The sequence below is a fragment of the Pogoniulus pusillus genome, chromosome 4, assembly GCF_015220805.1.
Source record: "Pogoniulus pusillus isolate bPogPus1 chromosome 4, bPogPus1.pri, whole genome shotgun sequence".
Classification (NCBI taxonomy): domain Eukaryota; kingdom Metazoa; phylum Chordata; class Aves; order Piciformes; family Lybiidae; genus Pogoniulus; species Pogoniulus pusillus.
The window spans coordinates 40376439-40396104 of NC_087267.1; the positions used below are offsets into that span (position 1 = coordinate 40376439).

At 40.5% G+C, this 19666-nt stretch overlaps 1 protein-coding gene across 4 annotated transcripts in view; it reads left to right on the top strand.

Moving 5' to 3' along the window:
* The window catches only part of UPF2 (UPF2 regulator of nonsense mediated mRNA decay), a 68151-nt gene extending 49572 nt beyond the window's left edge, over nucleotides 1–18579 (top strand). For 2 of the 4 annotated variants that reach the window (XM_064142648.1, XM_064142651.1), the window contains 3 exons: nucleotides 5771–5912; nucleotides 9538–9658; nucleotides 17266–18579. In XM_064142648.1, coding sequence (XP_063998718.1) covers nucleotides 5771–5912; nucleotides 9538–9658; nucleotides 17266–17275 — 273 coding nt within the window. In that variant the 3' untranslated portion in view covers nucleotides 17276–18579. Of the gene's footprint in view, nucleotides 1–5770; nucleotides 5913–9537; nucleotides 9663–17265 lie in introns of those variants that run through there. The other 2 variants (XM_064142650.1, XM_064142652.1) reach the window with 1 other exon arrangement.
* The last annotated feature ends 1087 nt before the right edge of the window (nucleotides 18580–19666 follow it).

Below are 19666 nucleotides of genomic sequence, written 5' to 3' on the forward strand. Positions count from 1 at the left end.
GAAAATGAGTATCTGAGTTCCTTTGGACAGCAAAAGAAAAGCATGGTTCAATTCTGTACTTCTCAAGTGTTTAGATCTATAGCATTCCTTCATTTTGACTTGTTACCTCAGTTGTGATAGCAGTGTAACATTTGAGGTATATAAACATGAAGTAGAGCCTTTCCATGTGAAAGGTGCATCAAAAGTGCATGTGGAAAGGGAGGTCTCCTGTAAAACACTTGAACTAGTGAGTGCTGTGCTAAGTGATTTGAAAAGGTAAGTGGTAGTACCTGTTTGAGTGGACACAAATGTTTGCATTTAGTAGTAGCGATGAACTGGTTTCCTTACTACATTTGTTTGATTATTTTCCTGGAACTTGGATGTTGTATAGAATGTTCTACAGAAGTTGAGTGGGGAGTTTTAATTGTTATTAGGCTGAGAAGGAATTTAAGAGAGCTCTGTTAAAATAAAAAGTTGGTCAGCTTTTTTAAGACAGTTTACTGGGAGTATTGGTAGTGAACGAGAATTTTAGGATCTTCATATTTGGTGTGAGGGGAAAATATTGCTAACATGTGGCTTAAGAAGAAAGCAGAACTTGTTCAGGAGTTTTCCTTGCTCCTCCCCAATATTTGTTTTTGGGAGTAGGCTCTTCCTGCCAAAACTCCTCTCAGTGTTTCTAGAAATGCAGAAAACAGTTGCTTCATAGACTGCTTCAGTTCTTGAGTGAGTGAAAGGCTTCTTTGTTCAGAATTCTGTATGGAGGGAAAAAATATCTTGGTAGTCAGTTCTAATAGAAAAAAATAGGAAAGAAGAGGTGGAGTTGAATAAAAACACCCTTCCTACAGTACTTTATTTTAAATCTGTGAGCAGAACAGAATTTTCAAGTAAGGATATGTATTTTACTGTGAAATTCATAGAATCAATCAGGTTGGAAGAGACCTCCAAAATTATCCACTCCAAACTACCACCCAGCCCTATCCAGTCAGCTAGACCATGGCACTAAATGCCTCATCCAGTCTTCTCTTCAGTACCTCCAGGCACAGCGACTCCATCACCTCCCTGGGCAGCCCATTCCAATGGCAAATCACTCTCTATGAAGAACTTCCTCCTGATATCCAGCCTATGCCTCCCCTGGCACAACTTGAGACTGTGTCCTCTTGTTGTGTTGCTAGTTGCCTGAGATAAGAGACCAACCCCCACCTGGCTACAATCTCCCTTCAGGTAGTTGTAGACAGCAATGAGATCACCCCTGAGCCTCCTCTTCTCCAGGCTAAACAACTCTGGCAGTAATCCTTGGGGAACACCACTAGTGACTGGCTGCCAGCTGAATGGTGGCGCCATTCACCACCACTCTCTGGCACTCCAACCAGTTCTTGACCCATATCAGAGTGAATCTGTCCAAGTCATGAGCTGCTGGCTTTGCCAGTAGCTTGTTGTGGCAGGTGATGTCAAAGGCTTTGCTGAAGTCCAGGTAGACTACATCCACAGCCTTCCCCACACTCACCAGGCAGGTAACCTGATCATAAAAGGATATCAGGTTGGTCAGGCAGGACCTGCCCTTTCTAAACCCATGCTGGCAGGGCCTGATCCCTTGTCCATTCTGTAAGTGCTTTGTGATGGTACTCAGGACAACCTGTTCCGTGCCCTTGCCTGGCACTGAGGTCAGGCTGACAGGTCTGTAATTTCCCGGTTCCTCCTTCTGGCCCTTCTTGTGGATGGGTATCACATTGGCCAGCTTCCAGTCTTCAGGGACCTCTCCAGTGAGCCAGGACTGTTGATAAATGATGGAGAGTGGCTTGGCCAGCTCATCTGCCAGCTCTCTCAGCACTCTAGGATGAGTCCCGTCCGGTCCCATGGACTTGTGAGGATCCAAATGTCTCAGCAGGTCCCTTACTGTTTCCTCCTGGGTTATAGGGAGACGATACTGGTCCCTGACTCCATCTGCCAGTTCGGAAGGCCAGTTCTCCTGGAGACAGCCTATTGGACTATTGAAGATTGAGGCAAAGAAGGTGTTAAGTACCTCTGCCTTTTCCTCATCTTTTTTTACTGTATTCCCCTCTCCATCTAATAAGGACTGGAGGTTGTCCTTGCCCCTTCTTTTGCCATTAATATACTTATAGAAACATGTTTTTTATTCTCCTTAACAGCAGTGACCAGCCTAAGTTCTGAATGGGCTTTTGCCTCTCTAATTTTTTTCCTATGAAACCTAGCAATATCCTTTAACTCTTCCTGGGATACCGCCCCCGTTTTCCAAAGGTGAAACACCCTCTTTTTTCCCCCCTAATTCCTTTAGAAGCTCCTTGCCCATCCAGTCTGGCTGTCTCCCTCATCAGCTCTATCTTCCAGCATGGTGGATCGGCCTGTTCCTGTGCCTTCAGGAGCTCTTTCTTGAAGTAGGTCCAACCTTCCTGGACTCCTTTGTTTTTAAGGGCTGTTTCCCAAGGAACTGTCAAAGTTAGTTCCTTAAGCTGAAGTCTGCCCTTTTGGAGGTCCAGTGTGGAGGTTTTGTTGATGCCCTTCCTGATTTCACTGTATGTTGAAAACTATAATTTCATGCTCACTGGACCCCAGGCAGCCTCCAACTACCACACCTTCTACCAGCCCATCTCTATTTGTGAACAGTAGGTCAAGCAGGGCTGCACCCTTGGTGGGCTCATTTAACAGCTGGGATAAGAAGCTATTCTCCATACAATCTACGAACTTTCTAGACTGACTCTTCTCTACAGTGTTAAATTCCCAGCAGATGTCTGGCAGGTTGCAGCTGTAAACTCAGATTCTTTAAAAGGGTCAAAGTGAGTTTACAGACAACCAGGAAGGCTGTAAGTAACTTCTCATCTGGACAGTCACTGCAGTGATAAGCATCACTACCTCACTATGTTGCCAACCTGATTGCTTGTTGTGTTAGCAGTTGGCTTGGTCTCTGTGTTCTTTGTCAGCAGTATCATTGAAACTAGAAATCTTCACCATTAGAAAGTACTGATGGAAATAAACTTGAGGTGCTTTTTTCTAGAGAATAGTTGAGGTCTGGTCCTCAAATAGTCAGTTTGCATGTCAGTGTTCAGCCAGATGTTAGCGGAGCACTGACAACTATTTTTTGAAGCAGCTGTTTGCCAGCAGCATGCAACCTGATTAAAAGTCATTGCAGGCTAATAGTAACAGGTACATCACAGTTTGTCTTTTTTTGTCACAGTAGGATGTATAGAAACAGGCAGTAGTGAAGATGTTGTGTAGACAGTGCCTTGCAGTAGGTGGCTGGGGTTTTCCATGTGTCAGCTGTAGAAAAGATTACAAAACTTAGTCAACTAGGAGTAGAGCTGAATGTGATTATTGGGAATTAAACAATGGTTTCATGGCTTCTTCCCAAGCTATGAGGGCAAGGGGAGATAAATGTTGCCATCCTAAGGGGTCAGAGCTGAGGTCTGTCTAATACCGTTGGGTGGTTTTGAATGTGTTTGTATTACCTGGCATAATACTTCTCGGACAAAGCTGAGATGTAGTGAACAAAATAAAGCCAGCTAGTGTCAAGAAATTTGGTTAATACCCAACACAAGATTTCTTCTTGTTTTTAACACTTTTTTTTTTAGCAAGGTCCCATGAAAAAATAGCAGTGTCCCTGGAATGGTCAAGACTGTCCTTGAATGTAGAATTATTTCTTGGTATTGCTTTTGTGAAACTTGTAATTCAGTCTTGCGAATGATCATTTTTCATCTTTCTTCAGTAACCATATTCTAAGTGAAGCCCTTATAAAAATCCATGAGACAGGGACAGAACATAAGAGGGGTTTGGTGCACCTCTTCACTTTTGGCAAATCAGAAATGTTTTGTTTGCTCAGTAATCATATCCTTTAGTAATTGTCATCAGCGATTTGATTACAGATGGCAACTGTCTGATTGCCCATTCTGGGGTTTGTATCAGTTTCTCTCTTTTGCGCCCTTGTGTGTTTTCCTTTTCTCTGCTTTAGACATCCTGTATGAAACCACCAGTCCAATTGATTTGATAAATCCATAGAACAGATAAAATTTGAAGGATACTTTAAGATGGCTGAGGAACTTAATGGTGAAGCTAAAGAAATATTTTTATCATGAAGTGCTACACATGGGTTGGTTATTCATGTAGTTTGCTTAATGTTCATTTGACAGTGTCTGGGAACATGCATAGCCTTCTCAGCAATGAATAACTAAAGCTTACTTCTCCACTGGCATTTCAGGAGCTTTCACTTTTTTGTTCTTCTCACACACCTTAATAGCAAGGATGTTCAATATAATATACATTTACTCTTCCTCTCTCCCCTCACAAAAACACCAAAACCCAAACCTTTGGTATGGTTTAATCTCACCTGAAAAAATCTTGTTAGTTTTTTGTTTGGTTTTTTTTCACTGCATCAGGTTTTCCACATCCTTGCAAGAGTCTGTCTTAATTATTTCAACCAGTTTACTTTCATCTTCTCGTGCTCATTTGCTGCTAGTTGGACATTACTCTCTCGTAGATACCCTGAGATTGCTTAGTATTTGATGAAATTACTATATGCAGTGAGGATTTTATTATATGCCTTATCAACAGAGGTTTTGGTAATATAACTTCCTACCTGCAGCTTTTGGCATTCTAGTGGGAAAGAACATTGAGAAAGTTTCATTCTATTTTAATGGAAATAGATCTCAGATGACAAGAACAAGCATCAGGATTCAAAATAGTTCATGGAATACTGAGTAATTATTCTTAAATGAATTTCTTCCAGCACAGAAATATTAGTTCGTAATGGGCATGCAGTTGAGGGAGGAAGTGAATTTTTTCTAAGCACATTCACAAATTCTAGCATTAGGGGATTTTGGAAAACAGTCATTTCAGTTGCATATGAGGTTAAGAATCACGTCTGTGTTTCAGGATGATTGTAAAAACACTTTCTGTGGAAATAAAAACATGGATTTTTTGAGTCTGAATACCTCAGCTATTGGTAATCAAGCTTACTATAGCTTATGGCAAATCACAGAATGTGTTGAATGTGCTGTGTGGAATTTTGGGTGTTTGGGAGGAGTGAAATATTAGTTGTCTCCAAACTAATAAGCAGTGCTGTGGAGCTAGAATTATTCTAAAAATACCAGCCAAGGAATGGTGGAAAATACCTGAAATACTTTGAGTGTTGCTCTTGTCTTGTCACAAAAGATAATAGTAGAAATGCTGCTTTGGGACTTCATCTCATTGTAAGGTAAAGATCTTTGGAAGGAGGTGCAGCTTTCTGAGTCAGTTATGGTGCTTTTATCACAAGACCATGGCAGCTCACTGTGAGGGCATTGGCAAATAGGAAATAAAGCATGTAACTGTGTGTTCTGAGGAAAGTTAATCAATACAGTTCCCACAAATACCATGGTTTATAGTCTTCTACCTTAGCTGTGCTTCAGCTTTTTAGTTTGTTTTCCCTATCTTCCTTCAGGAGGCTCTGTATATTCTCATGCTTGTCTGGAAACAAACAAAACCCAAACCAAATGAAAAACCCCAACAAAAACAAACCAAAAGCACCACACCCAAACGCAAAACAGACCAAAGCAAACACAAGTAAGAACAGTCAACAAACAGCTAAATAACTCCACACCAAAGCAGAACCATCCATCAATAAATAAAAACCCACCAATAAACAAAAAAATCCACATCAACACACATTCCAGTAGAAACTTCTGTAGAAAGTACCTTGTTGGGATAACCTACAATAACCATAACCCATCTGTATTTCAGATTGGTTTGTTTGTTCAGTTGTTTTTTTTCTGTGATATGCACTTCAACTTCTTTTCATTTACAGTTTAAGATCCTAAATGTACCAATGTCTTCTCAACTTGCTGCAAACCACTGGAACCAACAGCAAGCTGAACAGGAGGAGAGAATGAGGATGAAAAAGCTCACTTTGGATATCAATGAACGGCAAGAACAAGAGGACTACCAGGGTAAGAAATTCACCAAGTATTACTCCTTTCGGAGGGTTTTTCTTGGCTCTATAGCAAATATAATTTGTGATAATTAGAAGGTCAGGTTTTTGGTGGTTAGGGTCTTTTTCTTCCAGTGCTGTATATCAGCTTCCTTCATTCATTATTTACTCCGTGGTCTCTGTGCTTAAAGAAATTCTCACATATCCTCCATGAAAGGGAGTTTTCAAGTATGCCTCAAATATCATCATTCCCATTTTTTTGGGGGAAGTGGAAGAACTGAGATTACTTCCTTTAAGATAACACAAAATTAATTGGATGTTTGTATCATTGTCTTCATTACTGGAAGACCAACTTGTACTAAGTTGGATACATGAGGAATTCATTCTGTGCCACTTAAACATTTTGAAAGATATTAATAGGTATGTTCAGTATGTATGTAGTATCTTTGTCAGTCTTGCAAATACTAAGAAGGAGCTTTCACCTGATAAATAAAAGCTGTCACTTCAGTTTTGTATCGCTAAAGGTTCAAAGCATGCTATAGGTGTGGAGTGTAAGAGTAGATGGAGAGAATGAGGTTTCATACAAGTTAAATATCAAATTATCTACTGATAGGTAAATCAGTCGTTTTGGAACCTGGACAGATTGAAGCAGACAGTTAATACAGGAGCTCATATAGCTTCTAAACTGGTGCTCTGCATGTATTTTATTTTCTGAGTGGTTGGTTTGTTGGTTGTTTTTTGTCAGACTCAAATTTTCGTGGCTTGCTTGTAAACAAAACGACATCTACTGATACTCAGTTTTTAGTTAGCATTTCCATTTAACATCTCCATAGTTCTTGCTCCATTTCCTTTCTTAATTTATTTTTTAAAAGCTGCTGCAGTCTGGTGTTAATCACAGTATAAGTGATTAATTAGCAGGAAATCTCATTAGAAGTATTTAGTGAAAGGTCATTGTTCATCAAGAAATGGGAAATTTAAATTAAAGCAGTTCTAATTCTCAACCCACTATGGAATCTTAAGACCTCTTGCAGAACTTTGATAGTATAAGAACTAAACTTGTAAAAAAAGGAGTGCTTTTCCAGAGTGTCCATAGAGCTCTGAAGTAGTAACACAATATATTCTTACCAGTAAATATAATCAGCTTAATTCTTTTTCTGAGATGCTCCCCTCTTAAAAAGCTCACTTGTGAAAAATGAAGAGAAGCAGTAGACACTAGAATTAGACTTCTGTGTGCATCTCTCAGACTTTTTGTGGGATATTTCCTCCTTTGTGATGCTTGTGATATTTTAATAGTTGAGGACATGTGGGGTTTTACATTTTGTCATACAACTTTGTTGCTGTCTTAAAAATCAGTTTGTTTAATTTAGGATGTTGTCATCAGGAATTTTGCTTCTCACCCAAAATAAAATTATCACATGGATTTTGTCCAGAAGTCAATCAAACAAACTGCTGCCAATTGATAACCAGTAAGAGGCAAACTTTTTTTTAAGCTTTCTCATAGGTTGTTGAGATGCTGTGTATAAAGCATCGATGTAGGAGGAAAATCCCCATGGGAAAAGTAACTTTTTTTCTGTGATTGAGGTCCAGTTTTAAAACAGTTGTTGATTCTCTTTTTTGTTAACCTATGTACACAGTAAAACTGAACTAAAAAGGACCTATTGATCAGGTTGAATTAAATGGGCCATGGTGCATTACAATTTGGAACTGCTTTTTGTTGAGACTTTTATAGCTGATTGTAACTTTTGAAGAGCCAGCTTGCCTGTAACAAGTTGGTGCTTACTCACTGAAAGAAAGAGTTGGTTTTAAATTCCTGTTTAAAGCTTTGAAGTTTCCAAGGGAGGAAGAAGTCTCAATTTCTGGAAGGGTGCCTGAGAGTTATCCCAACATTTTGCAAGTACCTTTGGATTTGTTTTTTTGTTTGGGTTTTTTTTTCATCATCTCAGGGTAGCCAGTAGGTGAAAATTGACTAATATACTTAAAAGTAGTATCAGATAATAATTACTTGATCAGTGTTTGTTAGTGGCTCTTAATTTAGACTAGTATTTTTCTGTGTAGGTGTTTTTTTTCCATCACTAGAACCAAAGCTGAGTGACATACCTTCCACCTAGCTAATACACCCTGCCCCTTTCCACTTCTTCCTTTTGACTTCCATTACTCAGCTTCTCAGTAACTGACTTTTCACAAACTCAAATATTTTTCACCTGCAGTATGGTAAACAGGAGACAGGCATGCACACACTTGTTCATTACTTGCTTCTAGCACCTGGCTGGCAGTGTCCCATACTATCTTCTTATTTTCTTCCTGGGTCTTGTCATTGCCAGCAGAGATCTCTCCTGACACAGAATTGTTTTGGGGGATGTTATTTCATGTTATTCAGCGAAGTGGACTGGCAGTGCACTGAATGGCTTGCTCAGCCATTTCCAGCAGTTTTCAGATGTTTATAGGGGAGCATACAGAGCATGACTGCATGTCCTATTAATGATTGTCACCAATATCGTATCCTCATTTGTCCAGATTTGGCTCAATTTACTGAATGCTTCATGTACATTTGGTAAATGGCAAGAGAATCTCATTAGAGTTTCTGTTTTGCGCTGTGCAAGTCATTGTGAGAGCAGTGGAAGTTTTGTTTTTAGCAGATGATGGGTATGTGTCTCCAATGAGATTACCAGAGATTAGAGAACCAGACAGAGCAGACTTTCGAACATAATCTGTTTAACAGCTTATCCCACTTTTCTCCTTCATTTATTCCATCTGTCTGTTTGCTGAGCAGTGTGGTTTCCTGCACAGGTTGACTATCAGAAATACTTTCCATTAGATGCACTGACATGGGCAGAGATTACATGGAGGTTCCTGTGATGCATTTATATATCATAGGACGTATGTTATTGTATTGGGTTCTTAGTAACCATTCTCTTGTCCTGGTAAAGAGCCATTTTTATCATTTCAGGAATGAAGTTGTACCAAATGCCAAAACTTAATACTTACCTAGTGTAAGCTGCCTAAAAGTTGGATATCTAGAGCTAAACTGGGGAGTAAACTGGTAGGCTTCTTTCTGTGTCCACCTATTTATTCCCACCAATGATCAAGTGACAAGCTCCATCCATGGGACAGCTGGTGTAATGTAGGTCAGCTGAGTCACCCTCTTCTCTGTAAAAGGATCCTATTATGGCTACCTTAGGATTAAATACCTGTCCTGTCAGTGCCTAATTTTAGGACAGGTTTCTTGCTGAGTCCTTAATTGGCAGCAGCATTGTCCAACTGTTACTATTTCAGGGTAATTTAATGTGGTTTCTCACACTGCTGTGAAGCTTTGTCACTGATCATTCATAAGGTGGTGGCTGATATGTTTAGAGAGAAAAGGTTACAGTTCCTTTCTTTAAGCACTTGTGATGAAAACCCTTGCTGGCAGTTCCTTCTATAAGAACAGCTGGAAATCAAGTTGATATTCCAGGGTAGCTTAGATTTGTCAAAGCTGTCTGTTCAGTTTCACTTTGTAAAATTCAGCTGTTGTGGAATAACCCTGAAGTACAGTAAAGTGTAAATAAGCTGTCACTTACATGGCAGTGAAATGTGCTTGTGTAAATTCCCCTTTCAAAGAATGCACAGAAAATGTATTTAACTTTTTTTTCTGTATGAAATTGCAGAAATGTTGCAGTCCCTGGCACAGCGTCCAGCTCCAGCAAATACTAACCGTGAACGACGGCCTCGTTACCAGCATCCGAAGGGAGCACCTAATGCAGATCTAATCTTTAAAACTGGTGGGAGGTAGGACAGTCTTCCTTTAAATGTGGTAATTCTGGTTCTAGACAAGTAATTGCCTTCATAATTGAAACAGATAATGATCTGTGTAATGCAAGTGCATGTGTTAGTTGTTTCCATTCTAAAGTACCGTGCAATCTTTTGTGCTTCAACCACAGTGTCTGTAAATACATCCTTGACAGAAGTTTGCAAGACAGAGGTTTATGTTTTCAGCTGCGAAGTGGCTGGCAGTCTGAAGTCTCTGTTTAGGGCAAAAGATGGATGTCTACTTTCTCAGTGAGAGTGGGGAGAGAATACTCAAAAATACCTAGATCGGTTCCTGTTGTGCTTTTTAAGTTGAGTGAATTTGTGAGGTCTACCTCTGTATTTGACGTTGTCAATAGAAAGAAAATAAAGGCAGAGAAGAGGAAGGAGGACCTCTGAGTTATGGTGTGCAAGAGCATACTAAAACTAGAATTAAAACAAAAAGAGCCATTGCAGAGTGCCTAATAGTCGTTCTGCAGCTTTGGTATGTCTTCATGTCTCTCTTCTCACTCAGAGTAAGCTTGAGGCTAAACCATTAAATTAACCCCACAGCACAAATTTGAATAGTTTCAGGTGAAACACAGACTGCTTTCATGTCTCAGTTTTCTTCGCAAAGTTAATTTTGAAAGTGGATAGATGGGAGAGTTTACCTTGTAATGAGTCTGTCTTTGTAAACTAGAAACAGGTTTATGTAAGATTGCTATGTTACCTTAACATTGACCAACTTCTGGGTACATTTTCATACACATTTTAGAACCTGTTGATGATCATTCACTCCACTAGGATCCTCTACAGATACTGCTTGTATTTCAAAGAAATCCTCCTTTTTTTTAAGGGAGATTGTTTTAACTAGAGCTAACTGAATAAAATGAGCAGTGCTGTCCATTTAGCTTTTTCATGCCACTGGCCAGCCTAGTAATGGCACTGAAAAACAAACTGTTGAGGTACACTCAATTGCTGTAATGCTTGCAGATGTTTCATAAATGACTATGCAGTTTTCTCTTTCATGGAATCATTTAGATTGGAGAAGACCTTTTAAGATAAAGTCCACCCCTTAGACAAGAACTGACAAGTCACCCCTAAATCTTTTAAGCCCACCAGAAAGAGATGACTCTACCATTTTCTTGACCAACCTATTCCAGTACTCACCAACAGTTTTGGTGAAGAAATTGTTGCTCATGTCCAACCTAAACCTCCCCCTGCTGCCATTTGAGGCCATTTCCTCTTGTCCTATTCTTTTTTACCTGGGAAAAGAAATCATCTTCCACCTTATTCCAGACTCCTCTCAGGTAATTGTAGAGAGTAAAAAAGTCTCTCCTAAACCTTCTTTTCTCCAGGCTAAAAAACTCAACTTCTCTCAGCCACTCCTCATAAGATTTGTGCTATAAACCCACCACCATCTTTGTTGCCCTTCTTTGGACATGCTCCAGCACTCCATGTCTGGCTTGAGAGGACACCAGAACTTAATACAGTATTCAATTTACCAACAGCCAGTACAGGGTGACAGTTACCTCTCTACTGCTGGACACACTGTTTGTGATACAAACCAGGATGCTGTTGGCTACCTTAGCCACCTGGGCATGCTGCTGGTGCGCATTCAGCTGGCTGTTGACCAAAACCTCTGAGTCCTTCTCTGCTTGGCAGCTTTCTAGCCACTCTTCCCTAAGCCTGTAGCATTGTGTGGGGTGCTTGTGAACTGGGTGCAAGACCTGGTGCTTGTTCTTGTTGAATCTCATACAATCGGCTTTGCCCCATCAGTTCAACCTGTCCAGATCCCTTTCTTGTGTCTCTCCCAAGCAGATAAACTCTTCTAGCCAAGCTGATGTTGTCAGCAAACTTGACTGAGGATGCATTTGATCCTGTCATAAAGATCATTGGTAAAGATATTTTAAGATAGCTGGCCCTAATACTGAGCCCTGGGGAACACCACTTGTAACCCACCACCAACTGGATTTGACTCCATTCACCACCACTCTTTGGGTGCAGCCATACAGCCAGATTTTTACCTAGTGAAGGCTACACCCATCTGAGGCATGAGCAGCTGGGAAATGCCGTGGGAAAGTCATCTCTCCCAAATGCAAGCTGTATGAGCAGCATACTGCAGTGACTCTTCAAGCACAGCAGCCAGGTCAATACATGGGATATTTGCAAAGTTATTAGGTTTGGGGGTTTTTTTATGGATCTTTGGAAATCTCTTTCAGAGAAAATATAGTTGAAGACTTCAGTGTAAACTAGGACAGACATTGTCCAGCCAACACTTTAAGCAGCGTTTGCCTGCAAATAACTGTGCCATGCACTTGCAATTCTGATGTTGCTTTGCATTATGTAATTTACACTTTGTTCTTTTTAATCTCTAAGCTCCTTAGAGCAGGGACCAGGAGCTTTACTGTAGCAGGAATATTATATTTTTTGAATAATACAATACTCAGGCTTGCAGTCAGGTTGAGCCATCTTAGCCTGCATCAAGGGAACTATACTTTTCTTAATATTCTCTGAAAGATATTTAAGCAAAGATTTATTTAATGGACTTTGGGCTCTTTGGTGGCTTGCTTACTTCTGGTATAGATTCTGCCACCTACATCTTTAGAGCTGTTGGACTGAGTCCAGAGGAGGGCCACAAAGATGATTCAAGGACTGGAACACCTTTGCTATGAGGATAGGTGGAGGAAGCTCGGGTTGTTCAGCCTAGAGAAAAAGTTTCTGGGGGCATCTTACCACTGCTTTCTGATACCTGACGGGATCCTACAGAAGGGCTGGGGAGGGACTTTTCGTAAGGGTGTCTAGCAGTAGGACAAGAGGGAATGGTTTTAAGCTGAATGGGATCTTAGGAGGAAGTTCTTCAATATGAGGGTGATGGGACTCTGGAATAGGCTGTCCAGGGAGGTTGTGAATGCCTCCTCTTCAGGGCCATTCAAGGCCAGGCTGCACGAGGCCTTGGGCAGCCAAGTCTAACTGAGAGGCATCCCTGCCCATGGCAGAGGGTTGTAGTAGATGATCTCGAAGGTCCCTTTCAACCTAAGCTGTTCTGTGATAAACCCATAGTAAATGGAAGAATGAATTAGTGGCTGTGGCTATACAGCATGCATTTTGTTGAAAATCAAGAGAGAAAACTTTGGCAGTGTTTATTTGTTATCTATTAATGTGCTTTTTCTGCATAGAAGCAGTGAGATTTACAGACCTTGTCAGGTTTCTTGTTAAGCACGTGCAAAAATGCGGCGCAGTAACTGGAATTTGATGCTGTTGAACTGTAGTTGCCTGCTTGTGTAGCCTCAGATTTTAAGACATGCTAATCTTGCAAGGAGAAAATTCTTTTGGGGACTCCATGTTTAAGGCTGACTGGCCTTAAAGAGAGTTTACTGTGACTCCATAAAAAGTTGGGTTCCTTGATTTGCATCAGCAGAACTTGGAAGGCAAAAAATTTTGCTCTTGCCTCCAGGGGACTTTGCTATCAAGCAGTTAAAAGGTTATCTTCAGGAAACACAGAATTCACAGAAGTAGTAACATTTTTTTGGTGGTTGGGATTGTCATGAAAATACTGATTTGCAATACTGGAGAGCAGTCTGTGACTTAAAAGTGTTTTCCCTTTGTTTTGAAGGGGTTCGAGCTCCATTAAATGGCTTGCTTAGAAAGTGAAATTAAACAGATTTCATAAAATGTGGTCAGTTATAAAACATTGATTGCCAGGAAAGAAAAAAGGATTGCAGTGAGACATTTGACTGTAGAGAAGGAGGCCTTACCACATGGTTTTTACAGTTGGTAAACATCGTGTTAAAAGCAGTAACCTCAAAACTCAGTGCTCTTCTGAGAGCATAGTCAAAAAAGACTTGTTTTTGTCCAAAGGCCCATTGGGGTGCAAGCCACAAGCTGACAAACTAAAGCATATTCCAATTAATTGGTAATTCCAGGTCTCCTATTTGCATCTGACTCTTATATCTCTTTAACATATTTAATAATGAAAAATGAAACATGAAGTTAATAACAGGATGCTAGGATTTTTTAAGCCATTCTAGTAATAAAGATAATTTCGTAAATAGTGAAAAATTAGATTATAGCTAATATGGAAAAATATTAACATAATGTCTAGTTTCAACTGCTGGACACTTTATACTTCACTTGCAATGTAGTTGATGCATTGACCAATATTATATTTCAAAGCTTTGCATTCACTTTTTTACTGATGTGCCAGAAGTCTTGGGCAGCCTAAATCCCATTTCTGTTAGCCTCTGGCTGATAGTCACAGACTGGCATTGTCACAAACTGGACAAACTCATGAGTTATTGTCATCTTTTTAAACAATTTCTTAATCCTGACCTTTTTTCAGATGCCATTCTTCACCCTGTACTACATTCTTTTTCCTCAGTACATGCACATCCTAGGCCAGCTTTCCATGAGAGCCATTCAAATTCAGCAGGGTAATTCCAAGTGTTCCTTGTGTTTCATGTTCCTGGTTTTGGTTAATGTGCTTAGAGGAAGGAAAACAGAGAGCACCAAAGCTGAGATGAGTTGTGAAAAGCAGACCAGTGAGTGAGTTTTGAGAAGGAGGTGTTTGGAAGAGAGAGAAGGTGCTTGGAATTAGTGAAGAAATGCATAACTCTAGAAGTGCACAAAGAATTGTGGATTGATGGAGGACAGGAAGGGATTAGGAAGAAGTCTGAAATTTAATTTCGAAGATTTGACATATTAAAAAATGCTGATAATTTTTTTTATCATCTTGTGGTGCCAGGGATGTGCAGAAGAACTCATACATTCTCCCGCACCCATTTCAGTTTAAGTGCTAATATTGTCTTTCTGACCTGGATTCCACCAGCTTCACATGAGTAACAGATCTGTGATTATTTCCTAGTCTGTGCAATGCTGTCACACTTCTGTTCATTTTCACATGTTCCTGTTTTCTGCTCCTGCCATAGTTGGGTAAAAACATGTCTGTGTTTGTCTCTGACATGGAATCAGTAGAGGCAGTGTTGGTCCTTAGGCAATGGTGTTGAAAAGATGCCCATAAGATATTTATACGAGTTAGTAACTGTTGGTAGGAGGAAAGGGAGGTGGGGAAGTAGGTGGCAAAAAACTGATTCATTTTCCATGTACAGTTTGAGATGTTTTAATTACAGCTACTGGCAAAGGTTTGACCTTGCCAAATATTGGCTTGGATCAAGTTGACTAATTTGGAGAGAGATGTAATGTGAAATACCTGGGCTTTTTTGAAACACTACTACTAAGTTTGGGATATTTTTACCAGCAGCATCTTGCCCTAATCCACTGAAACACTGTTTACTCTGCCTTACCTGCCACCAACATGCCAGGGCAGCTGCTGTTTTGGATGCAAGTCATTTCTACAAGTTAGCTACCTGCAGCTAGCACTCAGCCTTTTCCTGTCAACAGCAGATTTTTTTTTTCTACATTTCTTATCTTTTCTTTTTTTTTTTTTTAAAGGGGAATAGAGTGGTAAAAGCATAATTCTGGAATTTATTGATGTTTGAGAATTCTTCTCAGTTGAGGCATTCTGCAAGTGAAATCTTATCCTAATAAATCTATTAAATTTGAAGATCCTTTCTTTTGCAACCACATAAATGTTCTTAATAGCAAGTGTGCCACAAAGAACTGGAATATTGTATCAGAGGACTGGAGCACCTCTCCTATGGAGACTGGCTGAGAGAGTTGGGGTTGTTCAGCGTGGAGAAGAGAAAGCTCCAAGGAGACCTTATAGCAACATTACAGTATTTGAAGGGGGTGTTTTTACAAAGGTGTGGAGTGACAGAGCAAAAGGTAATGGTTTCAAACTGGAAGAAGCTGCATTTAGACTAGATGCCAGGGAGAAATTCTTCCCTGTGAGTGTGGTGAGGCACTGGAACAGGTTGCCCATAGAGGTTGTGGAGGCTCTGACCCTGCAAGTTTTTGAGGCTAGGCTGGATGGGGTCTTGAGCAGCCTAGTCTAGAAGGTGGTGTCCTTGCCCATGGCAGTGGGGTTGGAACTAGATGATCTTTAAGGTTGCTTCCAACCCAAAACATTGTGGGATGGCATAGTAGTAAAATATGGTTGAAGCCAAGTAAGGAGAGCAATATGCATTAAGCTGTGGTCATGAATCAGCTCAGCACTTTCTGACAAAAACAGTGTGTTTAAATAAAACAAACCAATGCTGGATGATGAAAGCAAGCAAGAGGCAAGGCTACAGAATCACTGTGAGAGCTTTATCTGTTAACTGGAGACAGTAACTTGGTATTGCATGTAATGTACTGGTAACCTTTTTCTTGCAAGATTTTCAATACAAACTAGTTGAGTAGTCATTTAATCTAAGCCAGGTGCCTGAGCTTTTATGTACTGATGTGAAGAAACTTGAACTGCTCTGTTTACATGGTGAAAAACGTGGGTGTGTAGCCCTGGAGCTCTTTTGTAATTGTAAACGTCTCATTTTTACTTAGCTTTGTTCTACTGAATTTTCATTTGCAATCCAGAAATCAGCTGAAAACCAGCCCAGAGATGTTAACTGAGGTTGTGCTGAAGTTAGTTATATCAGGGCAGTGTTACTGCTGGGTTACTCTGCTCTAGTTGAATCGTGTCTGGAAACTGGTGACACTTTTCAATGTGTATTTACCTCCCAAAGTGAATTAAATGTGACTCTTTTCTGGGTAGGGACATGTTTTTCATGAAGGATAGATGATCAAAGACTTTACTACAACTGTGAAATGAACAAGAATGTTCTAAACTATTCTTCTACTGCAAATCCCCACCAGACATACCTGCAGTACTTCTAAACATTAAGAATCTTAAAGGTTAAACTATTTAAGCTGTACTCTTCAGTAGTTTAGCATCTTGCATGGGAGGATGAGTCACTATCCCAGGAGGTATTTAAAAGATGTGTAGATGTGGTGCTCAGGGATGTGGTTTAGTGATTGATCTAGCAGTATCAAGCTTATGGTTGGACTTGGTGATCTTGAGGGCCTTATCATAGAGTTAATGTTAGATTCATCAGCTGAGACTGTGAAAGGGACTTTCCTGATGCAGGTCATAAAATAATAGAATGGCTTAGATTGGAAAGGACCTTAGATATTTTCTATTCCAACCTCCTCCTCCACGGGCAGAGATACCTCTCAGCTAGACTGCTGCATTGAGGCCTCATCCAGCCTGACCTTAAAACCCCCCCGCCCAGGGTGGAGGTATCCACAGCCTCACTAGGCTGCCTGTTCCAGAATGCTACCACCTTTGTACTGAGGAACTTCTTCCTAAGATCTAGTCTAAACATACTCTTCCCTCAGCTTCAAACCGTTTGCCCTTGTCCTATTGCTGGACAGCCTTATGAAAGTCCCTCTCCTGTCTTACTGTAGGATCGCTTTGGGTACTGGAAAACAGCTCTAAGGTCCCCTTGGAGTCTTCTCTAGGCTGAACAATCTCACCTCTCTTAGCCTATCCTTATAACAGAGAGATTTGCCTTCATGTGTTTGTCTTTTGGAAGTTATGCAGATAATAGAAAATTTTAACTTCCATACATAGAGGGTAGAAGAATATCAAAATCACTAATGGTTGATTTCAGTGCTTGCCAACCTGCATAATATTGGCTGTGTGATACTAAGCTTTCTCTCCTTTCTTTTCTTAGGAGACGTTGACCCAGCAGCCAGTGTCATTTCCTTAGGTCCTTTATCTCTGATGTTGTGGATAGTGGAGTCCTCCAGCGATTAAATGAGAGCAGCGGACACATCTCAGCATGTCAGTCTAAGAGCGTTGAGAATCGAAACCTGAGACAGGCTGGGGCTGTGGGCCAGAAACAGCAGCCACCCCTCTTCCCCCAACCCCACAAAGAACAAGTGGAAGCTTCCAGTCATGGCCTACCAAAAAAAAAGGAAAAAAAAATTTAAAAAGGCAAAAAAAACCCAAGCGCTTTTTGTTATGGGAACCATGTGGAGGGTTAATTTTCTCATAGGAGCAGAAGTAAATGAATGAAATGGTTAACTTGACCAGTGAGCAGCTCAGTGAAAGCAAAGATCAACCTGAAATGTAGATGGATTACACTGGAATGGAAAAGGTCTTTGACAGCTCAGGATGTGGGAGAAAAAAAGTTCTGACTTTGAGGCAAGTTACATTATCCTCAGATTGAGCACTTGGGTTGGAAGCATGCTCTCTGGGGCTGCATATCTACAGGAGAAATACATGGAGCAAGTGATGGAATCTAAAGGAAAAACCCTGGCAAGTAGGCTAACTGCTTATCAGACACTCCTCATCAAGAAAGTTCTTGATTAAGGAATAGCCTTTGCTGCCTGTTGAGCAAGAAAGAGGGAGTGGGGAGAGATGAAAAACTGAAGAGCCAAGGAGGTAAAATATCTGTTAAGGTTTAAAATAGAACATGGAGTTGATTAGCACAGGGTGTTGACTAGTACTGCTTGGAACAGCCTGACACCAGCCTAAGGACAGGGATATAGTTGAGCCCATTGTATGTATCATTGAAACCAAAATGTGCCAGTCAGCATAACAGGAGGATGTCAAGAAGTGGATCCAAATATTTTGTTGATCTTCATGGGTTGATAAGCCTCTGTGTCTATTGAAACAAAGTTTAAAAAACAGACAAAAAAAGGAGAGGAAGGTTAAAGTCTGGAAACAAGTAGAGTTTTTATTTTTTTTTCTCAGTAGAAATGAGGTTTCTTGGTCTCTTTCTGACAATCTGTTATTTATTAGCATAGTCCTCTGTTTGCTTTCAGGTAGAGATAGTTAATTGAGTTAAGGAGCTCATCTGTATGTTACTACTAATTGGTTTTTCTAGCTCTTTTAAAAGCCTTTTTACCACTGGTTTTGGTTTCTGCATGTAGGAAGAGAGACTTGTAAAGTTGTAACATTTCATACAGAAATGCCTCCTGATCTTCACCAGCTTCAGAAATCTGACCTTTGCCAATGCTGCAATAAAGTGTTGTAATTTAGAGTTGCTGTCTGTGTCTTTACATCGGCTCTTTTCTTCTGAAATGATGTTTTGAGGACTTCGTGGTACATTGTGGAGCTTGGGCACTGCTGGATACAAGCAGTGTATAACAGATGGTGGTATTCTGCCAGTGCAGAAGGACCCGTGCCCCAAGAAATGAAGCACACTTAGTAGAAATGCAAGATTTTCTGGTTGCTTAGCAAGGAGGTGTAATCTGAGTTCATCATTTCACATAAGCTGTCACATGCATGTAGTTTAACCTGACTTCAGTTAAGCTGGATTTTACTAGATCAGTGAAGTTCTCTCTTGTGGCTTGTTGCATTGGCATTTCAGTTTGTGCATGTGAAAGGGTGCAATGCTGTGATGGACCATAATGGACCAACAGTAGAGAGGTGATAATTTGCTTGAAAACAATGAAGTTATGACCAAATAGTGCTTGTGTTGTCCCCAGGCAGTCCTGAAATGAAGACAGCAGCCTTCTGCTTTGACAAGTGATACTGTTAGCTGAAGCAGTTATAGAGGATTTTAAAATGCAAAAGCTTGCCAGTGATGCTTTGGAGAGAAAAAGGCAAGGGTTTTAAAACTGACCTGCTTCAAGTCGTGTTCTTTGATGGTAAGACTGAGCACCAAGAGTGGAAAAACTGCAAATGCAGCTCTACATCTGCTCCTTCCATCCATGTACTGTCATGACAGCCAGGGATGGAGAAGTGCTGGAATCATTACTGCATGTTTTCCTCAAGGACTGCACTGCTCCAGCTGGTTATGGACAATTTCCAGCCTGCAAAGTGTGTCTTGAAGTTTTGAGATGCTGACATGCAGATGTGTTCCTCTAGATTTCTGCCAGATCTCACTGTAAGGAGGTCAGTATCCTGAAAGGCTGCAGGCACCCAAAACCACCACGACTTCACAACTGACTCCAGCCATGGTTGTCTCTGCTCATAGAAGGTACTTCACTTGCTGCATCTGTAGGATGAGCATGCCCTATAAGGGGGAGCATGCTGTAGGAAGACCAGGTCTTTGTTTCAAGTCTGGTGTGATATTTTTTCCACACAAAATGTATGGGTACATTTATTAATCACATTAGCTCTTT